Source organism: Salvelinus fontinalis, chromosome 4, assembly GCF_029448725.1.
Source record: "Salvelinus fontinalis isolate EN_2023a chromosome 4, ASM2944872v1, whole genome shotgun sequence".
Lineage (NCBI taxonomy): Eukaryota > Metazoa > Chordata > Actinopteri > Salmoniformes > Salmonidae > Salvelinus > Salvelinus fontinalis.
Window position 1 is genome coordinate 40,058,176 of NC_074668.1, and position 22,085 is coordinate 40,080,260.

At 43.3% G+C, this 22,085-nt stretch overlaps 2 protein-coding genes across 4 annotated transcripts in view; one reads left to right on the plus strand and one right to left on the minus strand.

Moving 5' to 3' along the window:
* LOC129853764 (golgin subfamily A member 7-like) overlaps positions 1–13,849 on the plus strand; it is a 40,973-nt gene extending 27,124 nt beyond the window's left edge. The window contains exons 4-6 of one of the 3 annotated variants that reach the window (XM_055920140.1): positions 6,294–6,395; positions 7,559–7,616; positions 9,386–13,849. In XM_055920140.1, the coding sequence (XP_055776115.1) occupies positions 6,294–6,395; positions 7,559–7,600 (144 nt within the window). In that variant the 3' untranslated portion in view covers positions 7,601–7,616; positions 9,386–13,849. Of the gene's footprint in view, positions 1–6,293; positions 6,450–7,558; positions 7,617–9,385 lie in introns of all 3 variants that reach the window. The other 2 variants (XM_055920141.1, XM_055920142.1) reach the window with 2 other exon arrangements.
* A 3,115-nt stretch (positions 13,850–16,964) lies between these two features.
* LOC129853765 (lysyl oxidase homolog 2B-like) overlaps positions 16,965–22,085 on the minus strand; it is a 64,650-nt gene continuing 59,529 nt past the window's right edge. The window contains exons 12-14 of the mRNA XM_055920144.1: positions 21,668–21,804; positions 21,245–21,356; positions 16,965–18,528 (exon numbers count right to left, since the gene is read on the minus strand). Coding sequence (XP_055776119.1) covers positions 18,458–18,528; positions 21,245–21,356; positions 21,668–21,804 — 320 coding nt within the window. The 3' untranslated portion in view covers positions 16,965–18,457. The remainder of the gene's footprint in view (positions 18,529–21,244; positions 21,357–21,667; positions 21,805–22,085) is intronic.

A 22,085-nucleotide genomic window follows, 5' to 3' on the forward strand; every position in this document is an offset into this window, starting at 1 on the left:
TATCGTGCCCAGAAACCTGCTCCTTTTACTCTCTGTTCCGAACGTGCTAGACAGCCAGTTCGTATAGCCTTTAGCCTTACCCTTATCCTACTTTTCCTCTGTTCCTCTGGTGATGTAGAAGTTAATCCAGGTCCTTCAGTGCCTAGCTCCACTCCCACTCCCCAGGTGCTCTCATTCGTTGACTTCTGTAACCGTAAAAGCCTTGGTTTCATGCATGTTAACATTATAAGCCTACTCCCTAAGTTTGTTTTACTCACTGCTTTAGCACACTCTGCCAACCCAGATGTCTTAGCCGTGTCTGAATCCTGGCTTAGGAAAACCACCAAAAACCCAGAAATCTCCCGCCCTAACTATAACACAACTATAACATCCGCCAAGATAGAACTGCCAAAGGGGGCAGTGTTGCAATCTACTGCAAAGATAGCCTGCAGAGTTCTCTTACTATCCAGGTCTGTACCAAAACAATTCGAGCTTCTACTTCTAAAAATTCACCTTTCCAGAAACAAGTCTCTCACCATTGCCGCTTGCTATAGACCTCCCTCTGCCCCCAGCTGTGCCCTGGACACCATATGTGAATTGATTGCCCCCCATCTATCTTCTGAGCTCATGCTACTAGTTGACCTAAACTGGGACATGCTTAACACCCCGGCCATCCTACAATCTAAGCTTGATGCCCTCAATTTCACACCAATTATCAATGAACCTACCAGGTACAACCCCAAATCCGTAAACACGGGCACCCTCATAGATATCATCCTAACCAACTTGCCCTCCAAATACACCTCTCCTGTTTTCAGTAAAGATCTCAGCGATCATTGCCTGCATCCGTAATGGGTCTGCGATCAAACGACCACCCCTCATCACTGTCAAACGCTCCCTAAAACACTTCTGCGAGCAGGCCTTTCTAATCGACCTGGCCGGGGTATCCTGGAATGACATTGACCTCATCCCGTCAGTAGAGGATGCCTGGTTATTCTTTAAAAGTACCTTCCTCACCATCTTAAATAAGCATGCTCCATTCAAAAAAATTCGATCCAGGAATAGATATGGTCCTTGGTTCACTCCAGACCTGTCTGCCCTTGACCAGCACAAAACATCCTGTGGCGTTCTGCATTAGCATCGAATAGACCCCGTGATATGCAACTTTTCAGGGAAGTTATGAACCAATATACACAGGCAGTTAGGAAAGCTAAGGCTAGCTTTTTCAAACAGGAATTTGCATCCTGTAATACAAACTCAAAAAAGTTCTGGGACACTGTAATGTCCATGGAGAATAAGAGCCCCTCCTCCCAGCTACCCACTGCTCTGAGGCTAGGAAACACTGTTACCACTGATAAATCTACTATAATTGAGAATTTCAATAAGCATTTCTCTACGGCTGGCCATGCTTTCCATCTGGCTAACCCTACCCCGGTCAATTGCCCGGCACCCTCCACAGCAACCCGCCCAAGCTCCCACCATTTCCCCTTCACCCAAATCCAGATATTTGATGTTCTGAAAGAGCTGCAAAATCTGGACCCCTACAAATCAGCCGGGCTAGACCATCTGGACCCTCTCTTTCTAAAATGGTCTGCCAAAATTGTTGCAACCCCTATTACTAGCCTGTTCAAACTCTCTTTCGTATCGTCTGAGATTCCCAAAGATTGGAAAGCTGCCGCGGTCATCCCGCTCTTCAAAGGGGGTGATACTCTAGACCCAAACTGCTACAGACCTATATCTATCCTACCCTGCCTTTCTAAGGTCTTCGAAAGCCATGTTAACAAACAGATCGCCGACCATTTGGAATCCCACCGTACCTTCTCCGCTATGCAATCTGGTTTTAGAGCTGGTCATGGGTGCACCTCAGCCACGCTCAAGGTCCTAAACGATATCATAACCGCCATCGATAAGAGACATTACTGTGCAGCCGTATTCATCGACCTGGCCAAGGCTTTCGACTCTGTCAATCACCACATTCTTATTGGCTCGACAGCCTTGGTTTCTCAAATGATTGCCTCGCCTGGTTTACCAACTACTTCTCTGATAGAGTTCAGTGTGTCAAATCGGCGGGCCTGTTGTCCGGACCTCTGGCAGTCTCTATGGGAGTGCCACAGGGTTCAATTCTCTAGCCGACTCTTTTCTCCGGATACATCAATGATGTCGCTCTTGCTGCTGGTGATTCTCTGATCCACCTCTACGCAGACGACACCATTCTGTATACTTCTGGACCCTCTTTGGACACCTCCAGACGAGCCACAATGCCATACAACTCTCCTTCCGTGGCCTCCAACTGCTCTTAAATTCAAGTAAAACTAAATGCATGCTATTCAATCGATCCCTGCCCGCACCTGCCTGCCCATCCAGTATCACTACTATGGACGGCTCTGACTTAGAATACGTGGACAACTACAAATACCTAGGTGTCTGGATAGACTGTAAACTCTCCTTCCAGACTCACATTAAGCATCTCCAATCCAAAATTAAATCTAGAATCGGCTTCCTATTTCGCAACAAAGCATCCTTCACTCATGCTGCCAAACATACCCTCGTAAAACTGACCATCCTACTGATCTTCGACTTTGGCGATGTCATCTATAAAATAGCCTCCAACACTCTACTCAATAAATTGGATGCAGTCTATCACAGTGCCATCCGTTTTGTCACCAAAGCCCCATACACTGCCCACCCCTGCGACCTGTACGCTCTCGTTGGTTGGCCCTCGCTTCATACTCGTCGCCAAACCCACTTGCTACAGGTTATCTACTAGTCTTTGCTAGGTAAAGCCCCGCCTTATCTCAGCTCACTGGTCACCATAGCAGCACCCACTCGTAGCACACGCTCCAGCAGGTGTATCTCACTGGTCACCCCCAAAGCCAATTCCTCCTTTGGTCGCCATTCCTTCCAGTTCTCTGCTGCCAATGACTGGAACGAACTGCAAAAATCACTGAAGCTGGAGACTCATATCTCCCTCAGTAGTTTTGAGCACCAGCTGTCAGAGCAGCTCACAGATCACTGCACCTGTACATAGATGGGCTGTTTACAGATGGCCTATCTACCTCACCCCCATACTGTATTTATTTATTTATCTTGCTCCTTTGCACCCCAGTATCTCTACTTGCACATTCATCTTCTGTACATCCTACCATTCCAGTGTTAAATTGCTATATTGTAAATACTTCCCCACCATGGCCTATTTATTGCCTTAACTCCCTTATCTTACCTAATTTGCTATAACTGTATATAGACTTTTTGTTTTCTTTTTTTCTACTGTATTATTGACTGTATGTTTTGTTTATTCCATGTGTAACTCTGTGTTGTTGTATGTGTCGAATTGCTATGCTTTATCTTGGCCAGGTCGCAGTTGCAAATGAGAACTTGTTCTCAACTAGCCTACCTGGTTAAATAAAGGTGAAGAAAAAAAATTAAGTTTAACATGTAGCCAATATGGTTCATTATGGCTGTCATTGGTTACAATCTGTCACAATATCAATGTTGCCAGCTAGGATATTAGGCCTAGTTGGACTATCTGAATGTGCAGGACAATGACGTTAGAGGTAGCCTAAATACTCATTTTCTTTAATAGAAAATGTGACTAAAATGGTTGTGACTAAAACTAGACAACCTTTTCCCACAGTTTTAGTCGACTGACAACTAAAACTAATGAAGGATGAAATTATTCAAATGTGACTAAGACTAAAGGGTATTTTAAGACTAAATCTAAAATATTATGCCATCTTTCACTACTCCCCACAAATGTAAAATCATTAGATTGGTTTAGGCATGGATTAGCTTGAGGGAGTATCCTTATCCCAGTCCTTGTCTTTCAAATCCATGAAGGGAAGTGAACAAGTGTAAAGCAACCTTTGGGTGAAATAGTGTAATGTACAGTGCATTCGGAAAGTATTCAGACCCTTTGACTTTTCCCACATTTTGTTACGTTACAGCCTTATTCTAAAATGTATTAAATCCCCCCCCCCCCCCCCCCCATCAATCTACACACAATACCCCATAATGACAAAGCAAAAACAAGTTTTTAGAAATTTATGCAAATGTATATTAAAAGAAATATTCAGAGCCTTTACTCAGTACTTTGTTGAAGCATGTTTGACAGCGATTACAGCAAGTCTTCTTGGGTATGACGCTACAAGCTTGGCACAACTGTATTTGGGGAGTTTCTCCTATTCTTCTATGCAGATCCTCTCAAGGTCTGTCTGGTTGGATGGGGAGAGTCACTGCACAGCTACTTTCAGGTATCTCCAGAAGTGTTCGATCGGTTTCATGCCCGGGCACTGGCTGGGCCACTCAAGGACATTCAGAGACTTGTCCCGAAGCCACTCATGTGTTGTCTTGGCTGTGTGCTTAGGGTCGTTGTCCTTTTGGAAGGTGAACCTTCACCCCAGTCTGAGGTCCTGAGTGCTCTGGAGCAGGTTTTTATCAAGGATCTCTCTGTACTTTTCTCTGTTCATCTTTCCCTCGATCCTGACTGGTCTCCCAGTCCCTGCGGATGAAAAAATCCCCACAGCATGATGCTGCCAACACCATGCTTCACCGTAGGGATGGTGCCAGGTTTCCTCCAGATGTGACGCCTGGCATTCAGGCCAAAGACTTCAATCTTGGTTTCAACAGACCAGAGAATCTTGTTTCTCATGGTCTGACAGTCCTTTAGGTGCCTTTTAGCAAACTCCAAGCGGGCTGTTGTGCCTTTTACTGAGGAGCTGCTTCCGTCTGGCCGCTACCATAAAGGTCTGATTGGTGGATTGCTATAGATAGATGGTTGTCCTTCTGGAAGGTTCTCCCATCTCCACAGAGGAACTCTGGAGCTCTGTCAAAATGACCATCAGGTACTTGGGTCACCTTCCTGACCAAGGCCCTTCTCCCCCGATTGCTCAGTTTGGATGGGCGGCCAGCTCTATGTAGAGTCTTGGTGGTTCCAAACTTCAATGCTGCAGACATTTTTTGGTACCCTTTTGTGCCTCAACATAATCCTGTCTCGGAGCTCTACGGACAATTCCTTCGACCTCATGACTTGGTTTTTGCTCTGACATGCACAGTCAACTGTGGGACCTTATATAGACAGGTGTATGCCTTTCCAAATCCATGTCTAATCAATTGAATTTACCACAGGTGGACTCCAATCAAGTTGTAGAAACATCTCAAGGATGATCAATGGAAACAGGATGCACCTTAGCTCAATTTCGCCTCTCATAGCAAAGGGTCTAAATACTTATGTAAATAAATATGTAATTTTTAATTTTTAATAAATGTGCAAAAATGTGGATTTGTCATTATGTGGTATTGTGTGTAGATTGAGGAGTTTTTTTTTTTTTAATAAGGCTGTAACGTAACAAAATGTGGAAAAAGTCAATAATAATTTCCGAATGCATCGTATGTCAGACAGCTGGTTATATAGGCCAATACACATTACAGCCTGTTTCCCAAAAAGGCCCAATAAAAGCTTTCCAATTGGTGTCATTCATATTTGTCTTATACTGTACCATGGAAAAGTTGTAGTTCTGAATGTTTATATTTTATGAGTGCTCATGAAGATGGAAGTCAAGTTTTAAATGATTTCTCAACTGAGCACACCCATAAAATTGGCTACAGGTGCCCTAGCAAAGACCAGGGGTGGCTCCTCCAGGCCACTTAGAACAGGAATTTGCACAAATTTCTACAAACCTATTTTTGCTTTGTCATTATGGGGTATTGTGTGAAGATTTATTTTTCTTGAAACCTATTTATTTAACTAGGCAAGTCAGTTAAGAACAAGTTCTTATTTACAATGACGGCCTACCCCGACCAAACCCTAACCCGGACGACGCTGGGCTAATTGTGCTCCGCCCTATGGGACTCCCAATCACAGCCAGTTGTGATACAGCCCAGGATTGAACCAGGGTCTGTAGTGACGCCTCTAGCACTGAGATGCAGTGCCTTAGCCTGCTGCGCCACTCGGGATGAGGGAAGAAGACAATTTAATACATTTTAGAATAAGGGTGTAACGTAACAAAATGTGGAAAAAGTCAAGGGGTCTGAATACTTTCCAAAGGCACTGTATGAATTAATGTTTGTAAAATGTAAAAAAATAAATAAAATGTATTTAAAAAAAAATATAATAATAAGAAAATGTTGAGAGATGACAGTCTACCAGTAGGCTACCCCTTGTTTGGTGAAAGCAAATGTTCTAGGTTAAAAGTACATTTGATGTAATACATTCTAATAATGTAATCTTCTAACATGCAAGAATTCAACCAAAACTATGTATGACAAGGAAAGTTGGAAAACTGGAAAAGTTTTTTCTTCTTATTGTCTCTTTTCAGGTTTTGAAGAAGATTGCTAAATTCATCCAGGAGCAGAATGATAAGATCTATGCTCCACGAGGTCTGCTCCTCACTGACCCTATTGAGAGAGGCCTCCGAGTTGTATCCTTCTTCACAAAGCAGTGTGATAGCCATTAAAGCAACGTGTCTAGAAAGGTAACTCAGACTTGCATCCAAAATGGCACCCTTTGAAGGGCACTACTTTGTAAAGTTTTGCACTACATATTGGGAATATTGTGCCTTTTGGAATGCAGCCTCAATATGTGCTACGTTCACGGGATAAACAAGGTACTATATTTAGAATTAGAAGGTCAGAAAATAAGTATTGTGATTTTTTTTCAGTGACATTTCCTTTATGCGTTTCTTAGGTTTCGTCATGCAGGCTGATGTATATTTAAGTCAGGGCTGAGTTGGGTTAGCTCCATGTTGATGTGTGCTGTGTAGTACTAGCTAGAACAATGAAGTTTCACAGTGACCTGCTGCTGATGTGTGACCGAGTTGGTATGCGGTGTTTTCACATGCGTATCCCAAATGGCACCCTATTCCCATTACAGTGTGCTACTTTTGACCAGAACCCCATAGGGATTAGGGTGCCATTTGGGACATATACCCAGGGCTCTGTGTGGTGTGCTCCCCTCTAGAACCCCTGCCCTAAATGGAAACCAGGAGTCTGGGCAGCTCACAGTGGTACCCTGTAATAATACCAGATAAAAGTTATATTTAATCCATTTCATCTGCTCAAAATCAGAGGGTGCAGAAATGGTCTATGTTCTCCAAGTGTGTGGGGTGCAGCCTGAGTGACTGACTCAACATCCAAATGAATTGTACTGAGGGCTGGAGCAGGCAGTGAAATATGACTGAAATTGTTTGCAGCTGAGGACCTCCTGTATGATTTCATTGTCTGCGTCCCAAATGGCACTGTATGGGGCTCTGGTCAAAAGTAGTGCACTATATAGGGAACAGGGTGTCATTTGGAAAGCAGACCTTGGTTTTATGGCGACCTCCTGGATTACTTCTCCAGCACTGCAGAGCTGCTGATTTTGGCCTGGGAGCGGCTGTGATAGCAGAGTGGAGATTGACAGGAATGTCACACCTGCCCCCCCCCCAAGTCTTCTCAATGCACCCGAACAAGTAATGTGTGCATTTGAGTGTCTGTTTAGTTGTTTTGACTATTGCTGCCCACGTGCTTTACTCATAGTAGTATGCGTCTGTAGATGTCATATTTTAGAGGAATTTTGCATTGCCTTTAACTAAACATGATCAAGGTTGAAGTAACCATCTTTGAAGACAGGAGCCTGGGCAGATAAAATCTACAGTACTATGGTGAGTTTCAAGACACGGTCATGTCACACAGGATGTGTACAACAGATTGCATATGCCTCATGTATTCATGGCCGTTCTGTATTACTTACCAAATTACTCTGGAGCAATCTGAGAAAGAATACTGTCAAAAAACTGCTCCAAGGGTGAAATCTATAAGTATTTGAGTAGTGAGTGCGTGAGAGCAATTTCTTTAATCTAATGATGGATAGATATGTGGCATGTTATTGAATTGAAATATGGCTGCTTGCTTTCCAAGACTGAAATTTATATTCTTCCTGGTTTCACCCCATGCTGTTACGAAAATCATTGAGACCAAGTCATTGTCCCACAGCAATTTGTATTTACTCTCATGCTGTGCAGTTCCCATCTACCATGCTCTCTACAGTATCACGCCTCTCCGTTATGGGTTTCGAACATCGGAGAGTTCATTCAAATGTACTGGCAGACAACACAGGGTTTTTGTCCCAATGTATTTCAAGAGTACTACATATGTCATGAATCTATTCGCCTCAATCAAGCACATCTGTTCGCCTTGTGTAGGTTATTGCATATGGCAAAGAACATCATTTCCCCCATTTTTTTAAGATCGCGACTATTTTCAACAACAAGTGTCACACTGCGAAACTGTTTTGCGAACTCTTAATGACGATGTCTCAACCTCGTGTTTTTCAACAGACACTTCAGTCACGCCAAACCCAAACTGTCTCTGATAATGTTCTGCATGTAGAGAGAGCAACCATTCTTAATGGATCTGCTGAAGAACATGGCCCTAGTTGTTCATCAGGTGCTGGTTCAGCTCCGGCCTGGTGGAACAAAGTGCATACAGGGATTATTATTGTCATCAGAAAGTCCTGCCGGGCACCTCTATACATGTATTTGTGAGGAATGTAAACTGCTCTTTTATAAGTAGCTGTTGAGAGAAGTCCGTTGGACTGTTGCCATGGTCTTTTAGGCAATCTGTCCTTCCGTCCGTGCAGCAGGCCCACTGGAAAGGCCCAATGTGAAGTGTTGCGATAGCATTGTCCCGCTTACTCTGCTGCATGCTCTTCCTTACATAGCAAAGCAGAAGGCCCTGATGGCGGACCTCAGTGGACCTGTTGTGGAATTTCACTGTTCGGGGTGAAGTGTGTGATGAATGGTCCTCTGGTGTAATTGCACCAGACCGCAGTGTAGGAAAACAGGCGTTCAGCAGTTAATGGTTTCAAAATGAGTCATTAACAGACGACCGTGCCAAGTCTATCTCCCTATGCTCCTCCACCACAGTGCTCCCTATTCAGGAGCAGGACCCTGTGTGTTGTCCTGGCTCTTCCTGGTGCCAACCTGCCAGCACACTGACTGGCACTGCTTTAGAGAGCGGGCACCTGGACTATCTTGACCTTCAAATCATTAGTCTTTGAAGAGAATAAATGCTGTCAATTGTGAATATGTGAAAGGGTTTATGGTATTTAAAATAAAGATATATGTTTTCTCAGAAGAACAACTTTGAAATGACCGAATAGCTTTGATATAACAGAAGTTGATGATACAGTCAGGTAGTAAGTAGTGCACATTGTTGAGCACGGTGATGTGTGATGGTGGGTGTTGAGCCATAGAGATGCGTAGCTAGCTAACTGTGACATTTCTTTGGCAGATCTCAAAAAATGAACTATGGCTTCACTAAAAACGTCACTAAAGTTTATCTGCATCATACTGGCTGCCGTTTTGTCTTAAAAAAATAAATATTCCTGCTGTTTTAAGGGTGTTTTTCTCACTGACCTCACTTTTGGCAGATCCCAGACGGACTGGACAAGAGCTCTTGAGGGGCTGGTTCTGCTCAGCATCACCTGGGGCCTCATTTATCAAAGGTGCGTTCACACACAAAATAGTCTAAACCTTGCGTATGCCAGTTTTCCCTCAAATGTTGGTATTTATCCATTTTGACCTGGAAGGGAAAGTGTGCTCATCTCCACACACATCTCAGACCAGCCGTACGCACAACTTCTAGTGGTAGATCAACATGTATCACAAGTAAATATTGTTATTTTGAGAAAAAATGTAGGTGTCTGATGCACAAGAATTCTAATAATGGTAGGCTAATAAAAACATAAAGGCCTAATGATAGAACAGATGCATTTGCCGTTGGTAAGGAGATCACATAGCCGCATGTAGCCTAATGCGTTTCTTTTACTTGTATTATATAAGCCTAAATTAAAATCATATAGCGGGACATGTCTCTCCTTTTCCACTCTTAGCGGCGTTGGCGGCAAGAGGATGTTTCTGGTTTTCAGGGATACAGTATTTTCAACCTAACTTCCGTTTCTCCTGGAGAAAGGAGAATAGCCAAACATGCTCAAAAGTAAATAGACCGGTAGCCTATTTAAATTTGACAGTGTGTAGGATACAGTATCGCTGTGCGATAGGCTATGACGTTGCACTCCTATTTCAATTCAGAGCCTATACCAAGGCAGGAGATAGAAACACAATCATCTACTGATAAACAAAATATTGAACACAAATTAGTATTTTCCATAGAAGTGTGCAGTAGCATTTACTGTTTATTTTATTTAATTTATTTAATTTCACCTTTATTTAACCAGGTAGGCAAATTGAGAACATGTTCTCATTTACAATTGCGACCTGGCCAAGATAAAGCAAAGCAGTTCGACACATACAACAACACATAGTTACACATGGAGTAGAACAAACATACAGTCAATAATACATCTGTTGAATTGTTCGAGTAGGGAATCAAACTTTCAGAATGTGCTACCAGTGTTTGGCACGCATTTTTTGTTTGAAAAAGGTAAGTAATTCTGCCCTCAGCTCTACATAAACGTGATACAATGTGCCATTGCACTTTCTTTTTTATCATGGCCCAGTTCCAACATCTCCAAATCATACATCAAATGAGGGTGTTTTTATTACCATAAAAGGTAACAGAAACACGTGTATATGTTGTGTGCAGTAGTTTGACGAATCCCAATAATTGAGTTGTGAATGCAAATCCTCGTATCCCCACGTACGGCACCATTTAGTGAGAAATGTACGCACGGTTGATAAATGAGGCCCCTGGTCCTGGGTAGGTGGGACCACCACCACACCTCCAGACTGAGGACCACCTGAAGCTTTAGCCTGCAGAACATCATACCAGGCCCTCCTGGCTCCCATCCAGGATCCACATCTACTTTCTGACTACTGCGTCTCTACAATCTCCCCTGTATTCGACTCCCTCACACTGTTCTATACTCCACTCAACTAACGCATGTACAGTATATGATGCTGGGGCTGTATTACCCATTAAAATCCTAAAGGCCCCTCTAAAGTGAAATAAGATACGATTTGACAGTTACGTTGTTTCCTGTAATACATCCCCAGACTCCTAATTCTCTCAAATGTATTTCCTATCTCTGTATTTATAACCATTTACTTACTGTGTCTTAAGTCTGTTTACTTTTGCCTGTACAGAGATTGCTTGCTTTACAAAACCAAATGGTCCAAATTATGCTTGCATTCTTCTTGCATGTTGCGTCAATGCTCAGATGGTTCTTTTGTAAAACGTAAATGTGCCATGCATAGTGTTTGTTTGGTGACTACTGTTCATTTTGCCGTGCGTTGATTGACTTGTATGTGTGTGGGTAGGCTATGTAAGCACATTTGATTGCCTTCAAGTGAAGCGTTAGGCCGAGAAGTGCTCTTGTCTCCAGTGCCTGTAGTTTCTGTGAAGATTGCCTCTGTCAGCTCAGTGAGTTCAGGTCAAGTGTATTTTAGCAGCCATCTTATTTAGCTTATCCTAACTTTTGCTCGCTTTATTTTCGGCAGCAAGCATGTTAAAAATCGAAGACGATTCCTAAACAACCCCAACTTCTTGTTTTCTTTGTTTTTGTATTGATCAATTGTATGAATGAAGGACATTAGATTGTTAACTTTTGGTGATGATATAGATATACATTGACAGTACGTGGGTTAAAAACAATGATTAATATAAACCCTGGATTGCTGATATGCATTGGCCAATGAAAGGCTTTGAAGCCAAAGGTCGGCCATAGTGGCACTCCTCAGAAGAAGCAGTTTTCAATTAAATGTATCAAAGACAAAATTACATGTATTTAAGTATTTTTTTATTGTAGTGGGGACGGTAGCATTAGAACTTTAAAGAAATTATACTTTGACAGATGTTTTTATATATACAGTACCGGTCAAAAGTTTGGACACACCTACTCTCTCAAGGGTTTTTCTTTATTTTTACTATTTTCTACATTGTAGAATAATAGTGAAGACATCAAAACCATGAAATAACACATATGGAATTATGTAGTAACCAAAAAAGTGTTAAACAAATCAAAATATATTTTATATTTGAGATTCTTCAAAGTAGCCACCCATTGCCTTGATGACAGCTTTGCATACTCAACCAGCTTCACCTGGAATGCTTTTCCAACAGTCTTGGAGTTCCCACATATGCTGAGCACTTGTTGGCTGCTTTTCCTTCACTCTGTGGTCCAACTCATCCCAAACCATCTCAATTGAGTTGTGGTCAGGTGATTGTGGAGGTCAGGTCATCTGATGCATCACTCTTCTTCTTGGTCAAATAGCCCTTACACAGCCTAGAGGCATGTTGGGTCATTGTCCTGTTGAAAAACAAATAATAGTCCCACTAAGCACAAACCAGATGGGTTGGTGTATCGCTGCAGAATGCTGTGGTAGCCATGCTGATTAAGTATGCCTTGAATTCTAAATAAATCACTGACAGTGTCACCAGAAAAGCACCATCACACCTCCTCCCCCATTCTTCACAGTGGGATCCACACATACGGAGATCATCCGTTCACCTTCTCTGCGTCTCAAAGAAGGAAGTTGCAAAAATCGCAAATTTGGACTCATCAGACCAAAGGACAGATTTCCACCGGTCCAATATCCATTGCTCATGTTTCTTGGGCCAAGCAAGTCTCTTCTTATTATTGTTGTCCTTTAGTAGTGGTTTCTTTGCAGCAAATTGACCATGAAGGCCTGATTCACAGAGTCTTCTCTGAACAGTTCATGTTGACATGTCTGTTACTTGAACTCAGTGAAGCATTTATTTGGGCTGCAATTTCTGAGGCTAGTAACTCTAATGAACTTATCCTCTGCAGCAGAGTTAACTCTGGGTCTTCCCTTCCTGTGGAGGTCCTCATGAGAGCCAGTTCCATCATAGCGCTTGGTGGTTTTTACAACTGCTCTTAAAGACATAGTCAAAGATCTTGGCATTTTCCAAATTGACTGACCTTCATGTCTTAAAGAAATTATGTACTGTCGTTTCTCTTTGCTTATTTGAGATGTTCTTGCCATAATATGGAATTGTTATTTTACCAAATATGGCTATGTTCTGTTTACAACCCCTACCATGTCACAACACAACTGATCGGCTCAAAGAAAATAAATTCTACAAATTAACTTTTAAGAAGGCACACCTGTTAATTGAAATGGGTTCCAGGTGACTACCTCGTGAAGCTGGTTGAGAGAATGCCAAGAGTGCAAAGCTGTAAATCAATGCAAAGCGTGGCTACTTTGAAGAATCTGAAATCTAAAATATATTTTGATTTGTTTAAACACTTTTTTGGTTGCTACATGATGCCATATATGTTATTTCATAGTTTTGATGTCTTCACTATTATTCTACAATGTAGAAAATAGTAAAAATAAAGAAAAACCCTTGAATGAGTAGGTGTGTCCAAACTTTTCACTGGTACTGTATATATTTGTATGTTTCATAATTATTTTTGATGTTTAACTTACATAATGTAATTTTAAAGTATGCATTACAGAGTCTGTAATGGAATAAATGTGGCTAAAACTAATTTAGACTTTTCTATAGCTTCCAAAATATTTTTTACCATGGTTGGTGTGTCAAGATGGAGGTGTGGTGGCTTCAAAACAGCTCCTTGTCAGTCATCTAGTTTATAAGTAATTGGTTAAATATGACATTACTCCATGGAATTACATCCATTTCATAATGATGTGTTTTGAATGTTAAATGCTGAGTTTCTTTTGTCTGATTGAAATCTGTTAGTGTTATGTTACAGATAATCTAACACTACAGAAATGTCCAACTATAGATTTTATGGAACATTTTGAGGGTAGGTTATAATGAAAGTCAGATTACTTATTCTCATATATTGTAAATATTATTTCAATGTATTCTGAAGATGGCAATGTTGAGCAAAATGAAAATGTATTTAATTTGGCCTTTTTAACATTAAACTCTTTAGTTTGATAAATTGGTGTACCTTTTATATGTAATTAATTTTCAGTTCAAATGCATACTGTTTCTTAACTTGTGAATTGTATCATAATAAATCAAACGTATACTTCTTCTACACTTCTGGATGATACAGAAAATCATTTGGATGTTTTAGCTTAAAGGGGCAATTCCGCAGTTGAAACAATAACAAAGTGTGTTCCCCACCACTGTTTCAGTAAAAAAGCTCAAATTCATAGACAGCTATGGATGGGGCGGCAGGTAGGCTAGTGGTTAGAGCATTGGGCCAGCAACCGAAAGGTTGCCAGATTGAATCCCCGAGCTGACAAGGTAAAAATCTGTCGTTCTGCCCCTGAACAAGGCAGTTAACCCACTGTTCCTAGGCCGTCATTGTAAATAAGAATTTGTTCTTAACTGACTTGCCTAGTTAAAGGTTGAACAAAAAGGATTGACAATCCCTAACATCAAAAGTATAGTTTTAAACATGTTTTGAGGCTATGCAGTGTTTACAAACTTGGAGTAAAACAAGCTTATATTTTGGGTTCTGATGGGGTACAACAGTTGAACTGAGTTCATGAGAAATGTATTAGTTATACTCTTCAAGAATCAATGGGTACATATTAATTAATACGTCCAAAAATGGATGTTGCAACTTCAATTTGTACACGAACTGTATGATAATCTGTAAATGTACATATTCATGCCTTGTTTTGGGACAGTACATTCGACTGAGATTGGCCCTCTTCATCAATCCAATAGTAGTATGGAAGCACACAGACTGTGTGTACTGATGTCTGGTCAGACTGTTTTTTTTTAAGAGGGAAAAGTTGCAACCTAGGGCTTGAAAAACAGGACTTCCCAGAAAGCTGCTTTCAGTTCCAGGTAATATATTCTCTTGTCCACAAGATTTATAGAGGAGGACTAGCCTGAATAAATCTCCCAGAAAGTAGTAGTATTTCTCACCGTTAAACTAAATATTCCCAGAAAAGTCATTCTGGGTATAACTAAGGAGGTGAAGAGATTTCAAGTAAGATTGGACAAAGGGACACAGTGAGCATCACAAATGGCACCCTATTTCCTATGTAAGCCTATGCTCTGGTCAAATGTACTGCACTACATAGGGAATAGGGTGCCATTTAGGATGCTACAACAGAGACAGGACTTTCCCATGAACTCTGAGGTTACTCTTGACCGTAAGAGAAATTAGACCCAATCACCTGTTCTGGTTCCCTGTCCTCTCTCAGGCCGAGCCTGAGAAAGAGACTGCTGAACCATCCCCTTCAGTTTAGCACGCACAGAATCTATTCAGCCAAGCCTCGCATAATTAACCTTTTATCACATGAATGCAGCTCTTTGTTACCTCATAGAGCAGAAGGAGATTTTCCCTGGCCCAAGTGTGTCTAGTCAACCGAATGTCCGTCGTTACCCACTGAACTCCGTCTCAAGTTACCTGTGACATTCCCCCTCCTGGTGGCACAGCACGGTAGGTGGTCTTCCCTCCCTGGTTGCAAAACAAGCCAGACTCTGTGTGTGTGTGTGTGTTTACTTCGTGGAGACCTTCTGGTTTGGGGTTTCCGGTCTTCAGATGGCTCTTGCTACCATTATCCGCCCTGGTGGGAAGACGTGGATTAATAGAGAGACTAGCTACAGTACATCAGGGGAATGGGTGGTCTTGGTAGATGGTAAGGGATTAAACAACCACTTGGATATGTTGCCTGCCTGCTCCTCTAACATCTAATCAGTCTGGAGGACTAAAAACTAAAAGTGTCAGAGGGGGTGTTAGGTGTGTAATTGATGGTCCTGGATGAATCCCATCTTCCAGGGTAGCAGGCTATGCATCGCTGAGGCTAGCTGCTACATCTATATCTGTGTCCCAAATGGCATCCTATTCCCTTTATAGTGCACTAGGCAACTTTGACCAGGGCCCATACTGCTCTTGTCAACAGTAGTCCACTATATATAGAACAGGGTGCCATTTGGTACACAGCCTCTGCTTTAGACCTCGAGCATTTGTCTTAACCAGAAGAGCTGCTTCACAGCCTTCTTAACAGCAGCCCTGTTCCTGGGGGTGCTGGAGATTAACCTTATTAGTCCTGCTGCTGAGTAATACAGGGCTGCTTACATTAGCACAGGAGACAGTCCAAACAAAGAGCAATGAGGCCTGGATTTACTCCAACCAATGACAACAGGAAGTCTCTCTAGTTTTCACTGAGCACCAGTTACCAAAGTGAACAGCTCCAATTTAAGTATACATAGCTTGGCATTCGGATTAGCTTGCTGCAGAAAGTCAAACTGTTGTAGAACTTCAAACTCATTCTGACCTTTGCCTTATGGACTATTATGTCCGTTGTGGTTCAGTTGGTAGAGCATGGCACTTGCGAACGTAAATGTAGTGTAACTGTATTTCTCACCTCTTTAGGTATAGCACAATGCATAATTCCCTAACAAATGGCATGGATACATACATGAAAGAGTTAAACTAGTTGTGAGAATGTCACTGATGCGACACAAAAAAAAATCGCTCCTGTTGAAATATTGCAATGTAGATGTTAAAGGACATCCCTTGGCCATACTGTAGGAATGATAGGAAAGTCAGCAGAGCAATGAAGAACAAACTGTAGAGTGTGTATAGATGACCCGAGGGCGGAGAGCATACACTGTGTCCTACGTGAAACACTACTCCTTTATGGTCCATAGCCAAATCACTACCTTAAACAACCAGAAGATGGCAGCAAATTCGAGAACTGTGATTAAGATTTAAAATTGCACACAAGGTCCAACTGAAATTGTACTTCTGCTTTTAACCCAACCCCTCCTACAGACATACGTATAAATATATATATATATATTTTTGAGAGGTGGGGGGGTGGCCACACTTCGAGATGTTCTGGGGGGTTAAGTGCTTTGCTCAAGGGCACAACAGCAGGCAATGGCATCTAAGATTTGATACCATCAACCCTCCGCTTGCCAGCTCACTTCCCGACAAATTTTTCCCGTTGGACCCAGGATTCAAACTGGCAACCCTCCAGTTGCTGGCTCGGCTCTCTAGCCTGCCGCCCCCTGACATGTGTGATGAAGGTGGCATTCCTCCTAATTTACATGTATAGATCTGAAAATACAACCGACAACTTAGATTTGTTTGCTCAATAAATCTTACTTTTAATATAGTTAAAGCAAATTACGGATTTAAACACTCCAAGTATACAGTTAGCATACATAACATACTTTAGCGATTCAGCTGTCACTGTACTGTACCCTCATAAAACAGAGGAGGACAGTTTGGTAGCACCATTATAAAAAGTACAATAAAATAATGAGACACTCGCACACACATTATTGTAAAAGAAAAAACAAAGTAAAAAAAAAAACGATTTAAAATCCCTGACTTTTACAACAATAAGTTACTTATGATGTTTGCTGGAAAATATGAGATTGTTCATGAATGTCGAAAAGGAAACAAAAAACCCCAGGTATTTTCTCACTATAAGGCACTGAGGGGGATTAGTTGTATCCCTCCATTTTAACTACTGTACTACCACCACCACGCTTGTGGAGCAGACTAATGTCTACTATTTGGTCACAGTTTTTACAATGGAAAGGGAACTTCTCAGGCACTTGGGTTTATTACAGATGACAGAGTGAGAGAACACCACAGAATAACTTCAAATAGAGCGTGTTGAGCACATTGATGACGTCTGAGGGAGTACCCTGTACCACAGATGAAAAGATCGGTGAGGGTAACAACCCTGCGCTTCAAAATGATGTCGTCTGAATTTCCCAAGGAAGAGGAAATAGATTCTAAGTCAGAAAAAAAGGCACAGGACATCTCTTGGAATAAGACTGTTTGTTAAACATTTCCCAACAGCAATGCACTTACTGGCAGTCAGTTATTGCATCCTATTATGGTATTGTACTGTACTGCATCCTCAATAAGCATCTTCATTAAACTACTCAGAGAGTAGCCTATATGAGGCACCTACTGCATAAAGCCATTACAAACTAGTATTAGCTAATGATCAATAAAGTCTGTATTGTTCATAGTGCAAGAGAGATTTATTTGTCAGAGACATCCAAACTCTTGGAAGATTACCTTTGAATTCACGTTTTATCATATTAAAAAAAGACAGTGCAGCAGAATTCCCTTTATAATGGACTAATTTTGTTCAGGGCCCAAACATAGTGCACTATATAGGGAATAGGGTGCCATATGAGTCTCATCATCACCTCTAGTGGGGAGCAGTGGGGATGTACATTTCATGTCTCTAACCCAAGCGTGACAGAGAAACTCTCAGTCCCGTATTGACCTCAACCAGAGAGCTGGGTCTGGGAGAGGCTACCTGGTTTAGGGAAGACAGAAGGATACATCAAATGGTCTGCCTAAGAAGGAGAGGGGATGTCTGAAAGAGGTGGGCAGTGGGTTGCTTCTTTAGGCATAATCAATGAGTGCTGTCCATATACTGTGGCACTCCCCACTAGGAGGGTTCATAACAGCTGTAGGCTGTATTGGCAACACGATACAATAGTTATCCTGGACTGCTGACTGGGAGGGAGGGAGAGAGCTAGTGTTTGGGGGATTTTTGGCAGTCTTTCTGTGGTGGTGATGATTCTGTTCTTCTCTTTCATCCTTTTATCTGTGTATAACCTGGTTGTTCAGTAGCCCAGGGAAGGACTCCTCAGTCTCAGTGCTTAACGAACCACCTGGACACAGGAAAGGAGACAAATGTTCACACGGTGTTACAGTTCAACGTTTCACAACACTTTGACGCATTACACTTTCAAACCAAAGTGCGTCAGGCGTCTAATGTCAAGATGAAAGCAAGTCCCCACTGTTATATCTAGCTTCGCTGTAAAAGGGCGCACATCGGCACGGTTTCACATTGCACGTTGTATGACATGTGCCACTCATTCTGACAACCCAGTCATATGTAAAGCAGCACACTGTCGTAGACCATAACGACGTACAGCACGTCGTACCATACATAGCAATTCCCCCCCTTTCCAAAACCAGGGACTGGTACAAACTAAAAATGTCCATAGAACCTAGAGTGATACCTGCAAGACAGAAACATTAACCCTTGAACGGAAGAGGCAAACAACAACTCTCCAAACTAGACAGTACAGTCCATTAACCTGGAGGTTGGCGAAGAGACCTAATCTAAGAGGGAATGGAGGTTAAGTAGCCCTCCAGATGAGCAGGGCGAGTTCGTTCCGCCACCGCTTGTGGCTCTGGCCCTTCGGGAGCCCACAGAGGCTGGGACTCAGGTGGTGGTAGTGGAGGTCCATCAGGTGGCGTCTCTGTTTGCCTTGTTGAAACCCTGTTTCACTGTTCTTTGGTACCTGATCACTGCCTGCTTTGCTTGGGTGCGCCTAGTCGCCGGTGCTGCTGCGCTCTGTGTTCTGAGTCTGTCCAGTGGCAGTTCCATCTCACGACCTAGCATGAGAGATCCCGGGGAGACCTGTGTAGTTGTGTGTTTGCTTGCTCTGTATCGCATGATTGTTTGGGTCAAGGCAGTACAGAACGTGCACCCCCAGACCAGGTGCGCTCTGATGCCGTTCTACAGCGTTTGGTTGAAACGTTCCACCCCTTCTTTAGCTTGTGGGTTGTAGTAGGCCGTGCAGATGTGTTTGATTCCCTTGTTGCTGAGATAGGAAGAGAACTCGACAGAGGTTAGTTGGAGCCGATTGTCCTTGGTGAGGGTGAGGGATAGGCCCCACCTTGTGAACAGGCTGTCTAGGATGTCCATGATGGCCTGTGCTGCGACAGTTCCGACAGGAAACACTTCTGGCCACTGAGTTCATATGTCACCACCAGGAAGCGCTGATGGTGAGGGACTGTGTGCCCATGGATCGCGCAACAGATGTCCAGGGGCGGGGCGGCCATGCGAGAGGCTGCAGGGTGGGGTGGGGCGGACTTTCCTGTTTTCCCACTGAGGAGGCATGCAGCACAATCCCTGAACAGGGCTTCAATGTCGTGGTCGATGCCTGGTCACCCCACAAGGTCTCGACACCTTCACTATGCCCAAGTGACCTTTGTGGGCTATGGATAGAACACGCGCATATGCAGGCCACTCGGGACCACAATGCACAACCCTCGAGAGACACTGACATCTTCCCAGCAAGAAAGTTTGTGCTTCACCCTGGCAAAAGGCGCCAGCTCTTCTGGCACACGTGCTGGCCATCCAGTGCGTATGTAGGTGTGCAGGGTAGACAGTGTGGGGTCCTGTTCCGATGCTTGCTTCAGTTCCTCCAGTTCAGTTCTCAGTTCCTGAGACGGCTGGCTGAAGGGGAGCGTAGAGCATTTGTACGAGCTCGGTTTTGTCGTCCGGCAAGACAATTGGAGTAGGAGCGTCAATGGAGCGTGAGAGGAGGTCTGCAACCACGTTATCCCTCCCCAGAAAGAACTTCAGCTGATAGTCATACTGTCTGAGGCGGTCGGCCCATCTGTGCAGCCGAAGTGGCTTGTGGCCAGTTCCTGAGGCTCACAATAGCGTTCTGAGAGACTGGTGGTCAGTTCGGAGCGTGAACAGCCGGACGTATAGGTAGAGGTACCACCTTTCGCACGCCCAGACACAGGCCAGTGCTTCTCGTTCGACCACAGAGTACCATTACTTAGTGGGGCTCAGGGCCCTCTCAACGCCATTCTGCAGCTGTGAGAGGACAGCTCCTAGTGCTCCGCTGAGGCTTCACAGGTGGCAATGGTGGGGCAGACGGGGTCAAAGTGAGCTAAGACTGGGGCTGTGGTGAGCTAGCTCTTCAGTGATTGGACCGCGTCTGAGCAGGCCCGTGTTCAGGCCCATGGCTCGTCCTTCTTGAGGAGCTGGCGAAGGGGCGCTGTGGTCTGAGAGTAGTGGGGCAGAAACCGGAGGTACTAGGCTGTCGTGACCAAGAATGAGGCCACCTGAGAGGCTGAGGTAGGTTCCGGAATGCGGCGGACGACTTCAATGTTCGACATGAGTGGGCTAATGCCTTTGGCCGACAGGCGGACTCCCACAAACTCAACGGCTGGAGCTGTAAAGGTGCACTTTTCGCCGTTCAGGGTCAGGTTGTTCCACAGTAGAGGACTGAATACATCACTCTGACATTTTATGACATGTGCCACTCATTCTGACAACCCATTCATACGTAAAGCTGTCGTAAGCCATTACAACATACAGTAACATACATAACACCCACGACATCAGTTGTGTATATCCAACAACTGCGTATGCCTCCACCAAAAATGAATGGCAAAAATGAATGGCATATAGACTAATGTCAATATATCTTGACATTAGTCTACTTCTGAAAACATCTAACTTTCATTTATGAGTGAAGTTATCTTTTAAGTCAAGGAGGGTGGTGGAACAATGCAGTAACTCAGAATGTCTGGTGTAAAACAGTCGCTCTACCAATGGTTGGTGCACCATTGCCTCACCATTATGACAGCTGTACATCCATATACGGTGGCCGTCGTATCTGCATCTGCACTTCATGAAGTTATTGGTGTAGTCGGACTCAGGCACCTCATAGTTAGGGTTAATAACAACCTGTGGGACAGAGGCAAATGCTGTGAGTCGCCATATTGACAATCTAACAAGTGTCCGGCAGAGACAACTAGTCCAACATGGAGATGACGAGGAAGCCAATCCAACTCCACAACTAACAAAATACATAGTTTGCATACAACATGAAAACCTCAATCGATTACATAGAATAATAGTGGTGGCATGACTTTGGTTACGGCCAAAAATGGCACCCTATTCCCTATAGTGCACTACTTTTGACCAGAGCCCTATCAAAAGTAGTGCACTATATGGGGAATAGGTTGCCGTTTGGGAGTTTACAGCATGTCACTTACCTGGAATATGTAATCTCCGGGCTTAATGTCTGTGATGTCGATCCACTGGCAGTCAATATCATGTCTGTACGTATCCCAGCAGCCCACAGTGATGCCTTGTTCCCCAAAGTTGGCACACTCATATCTTTTCTCAATACCTGCCAAAGTTATAATCAAAGACAAACAGGTAAGCACATACTTTTGCATGATGGATGATTTTGTGAGTGACAGTTGGGCTATTGCTCAGAGTTGGATGGATGTAGGCTGTATTATATTCTGCTTGGAGTGAGGAACACTGGGTAGACGAGGGCTTTCCACACTACTGAGGTGAACAAAGCGTAGCCAAACCTACTGAACTTGCCTATTTACACATCTGCCATAGTTACTGGAACCAGGCTGAAAACCACGACAGAGCACAGTTTGGTTCAGGTTGGCATAG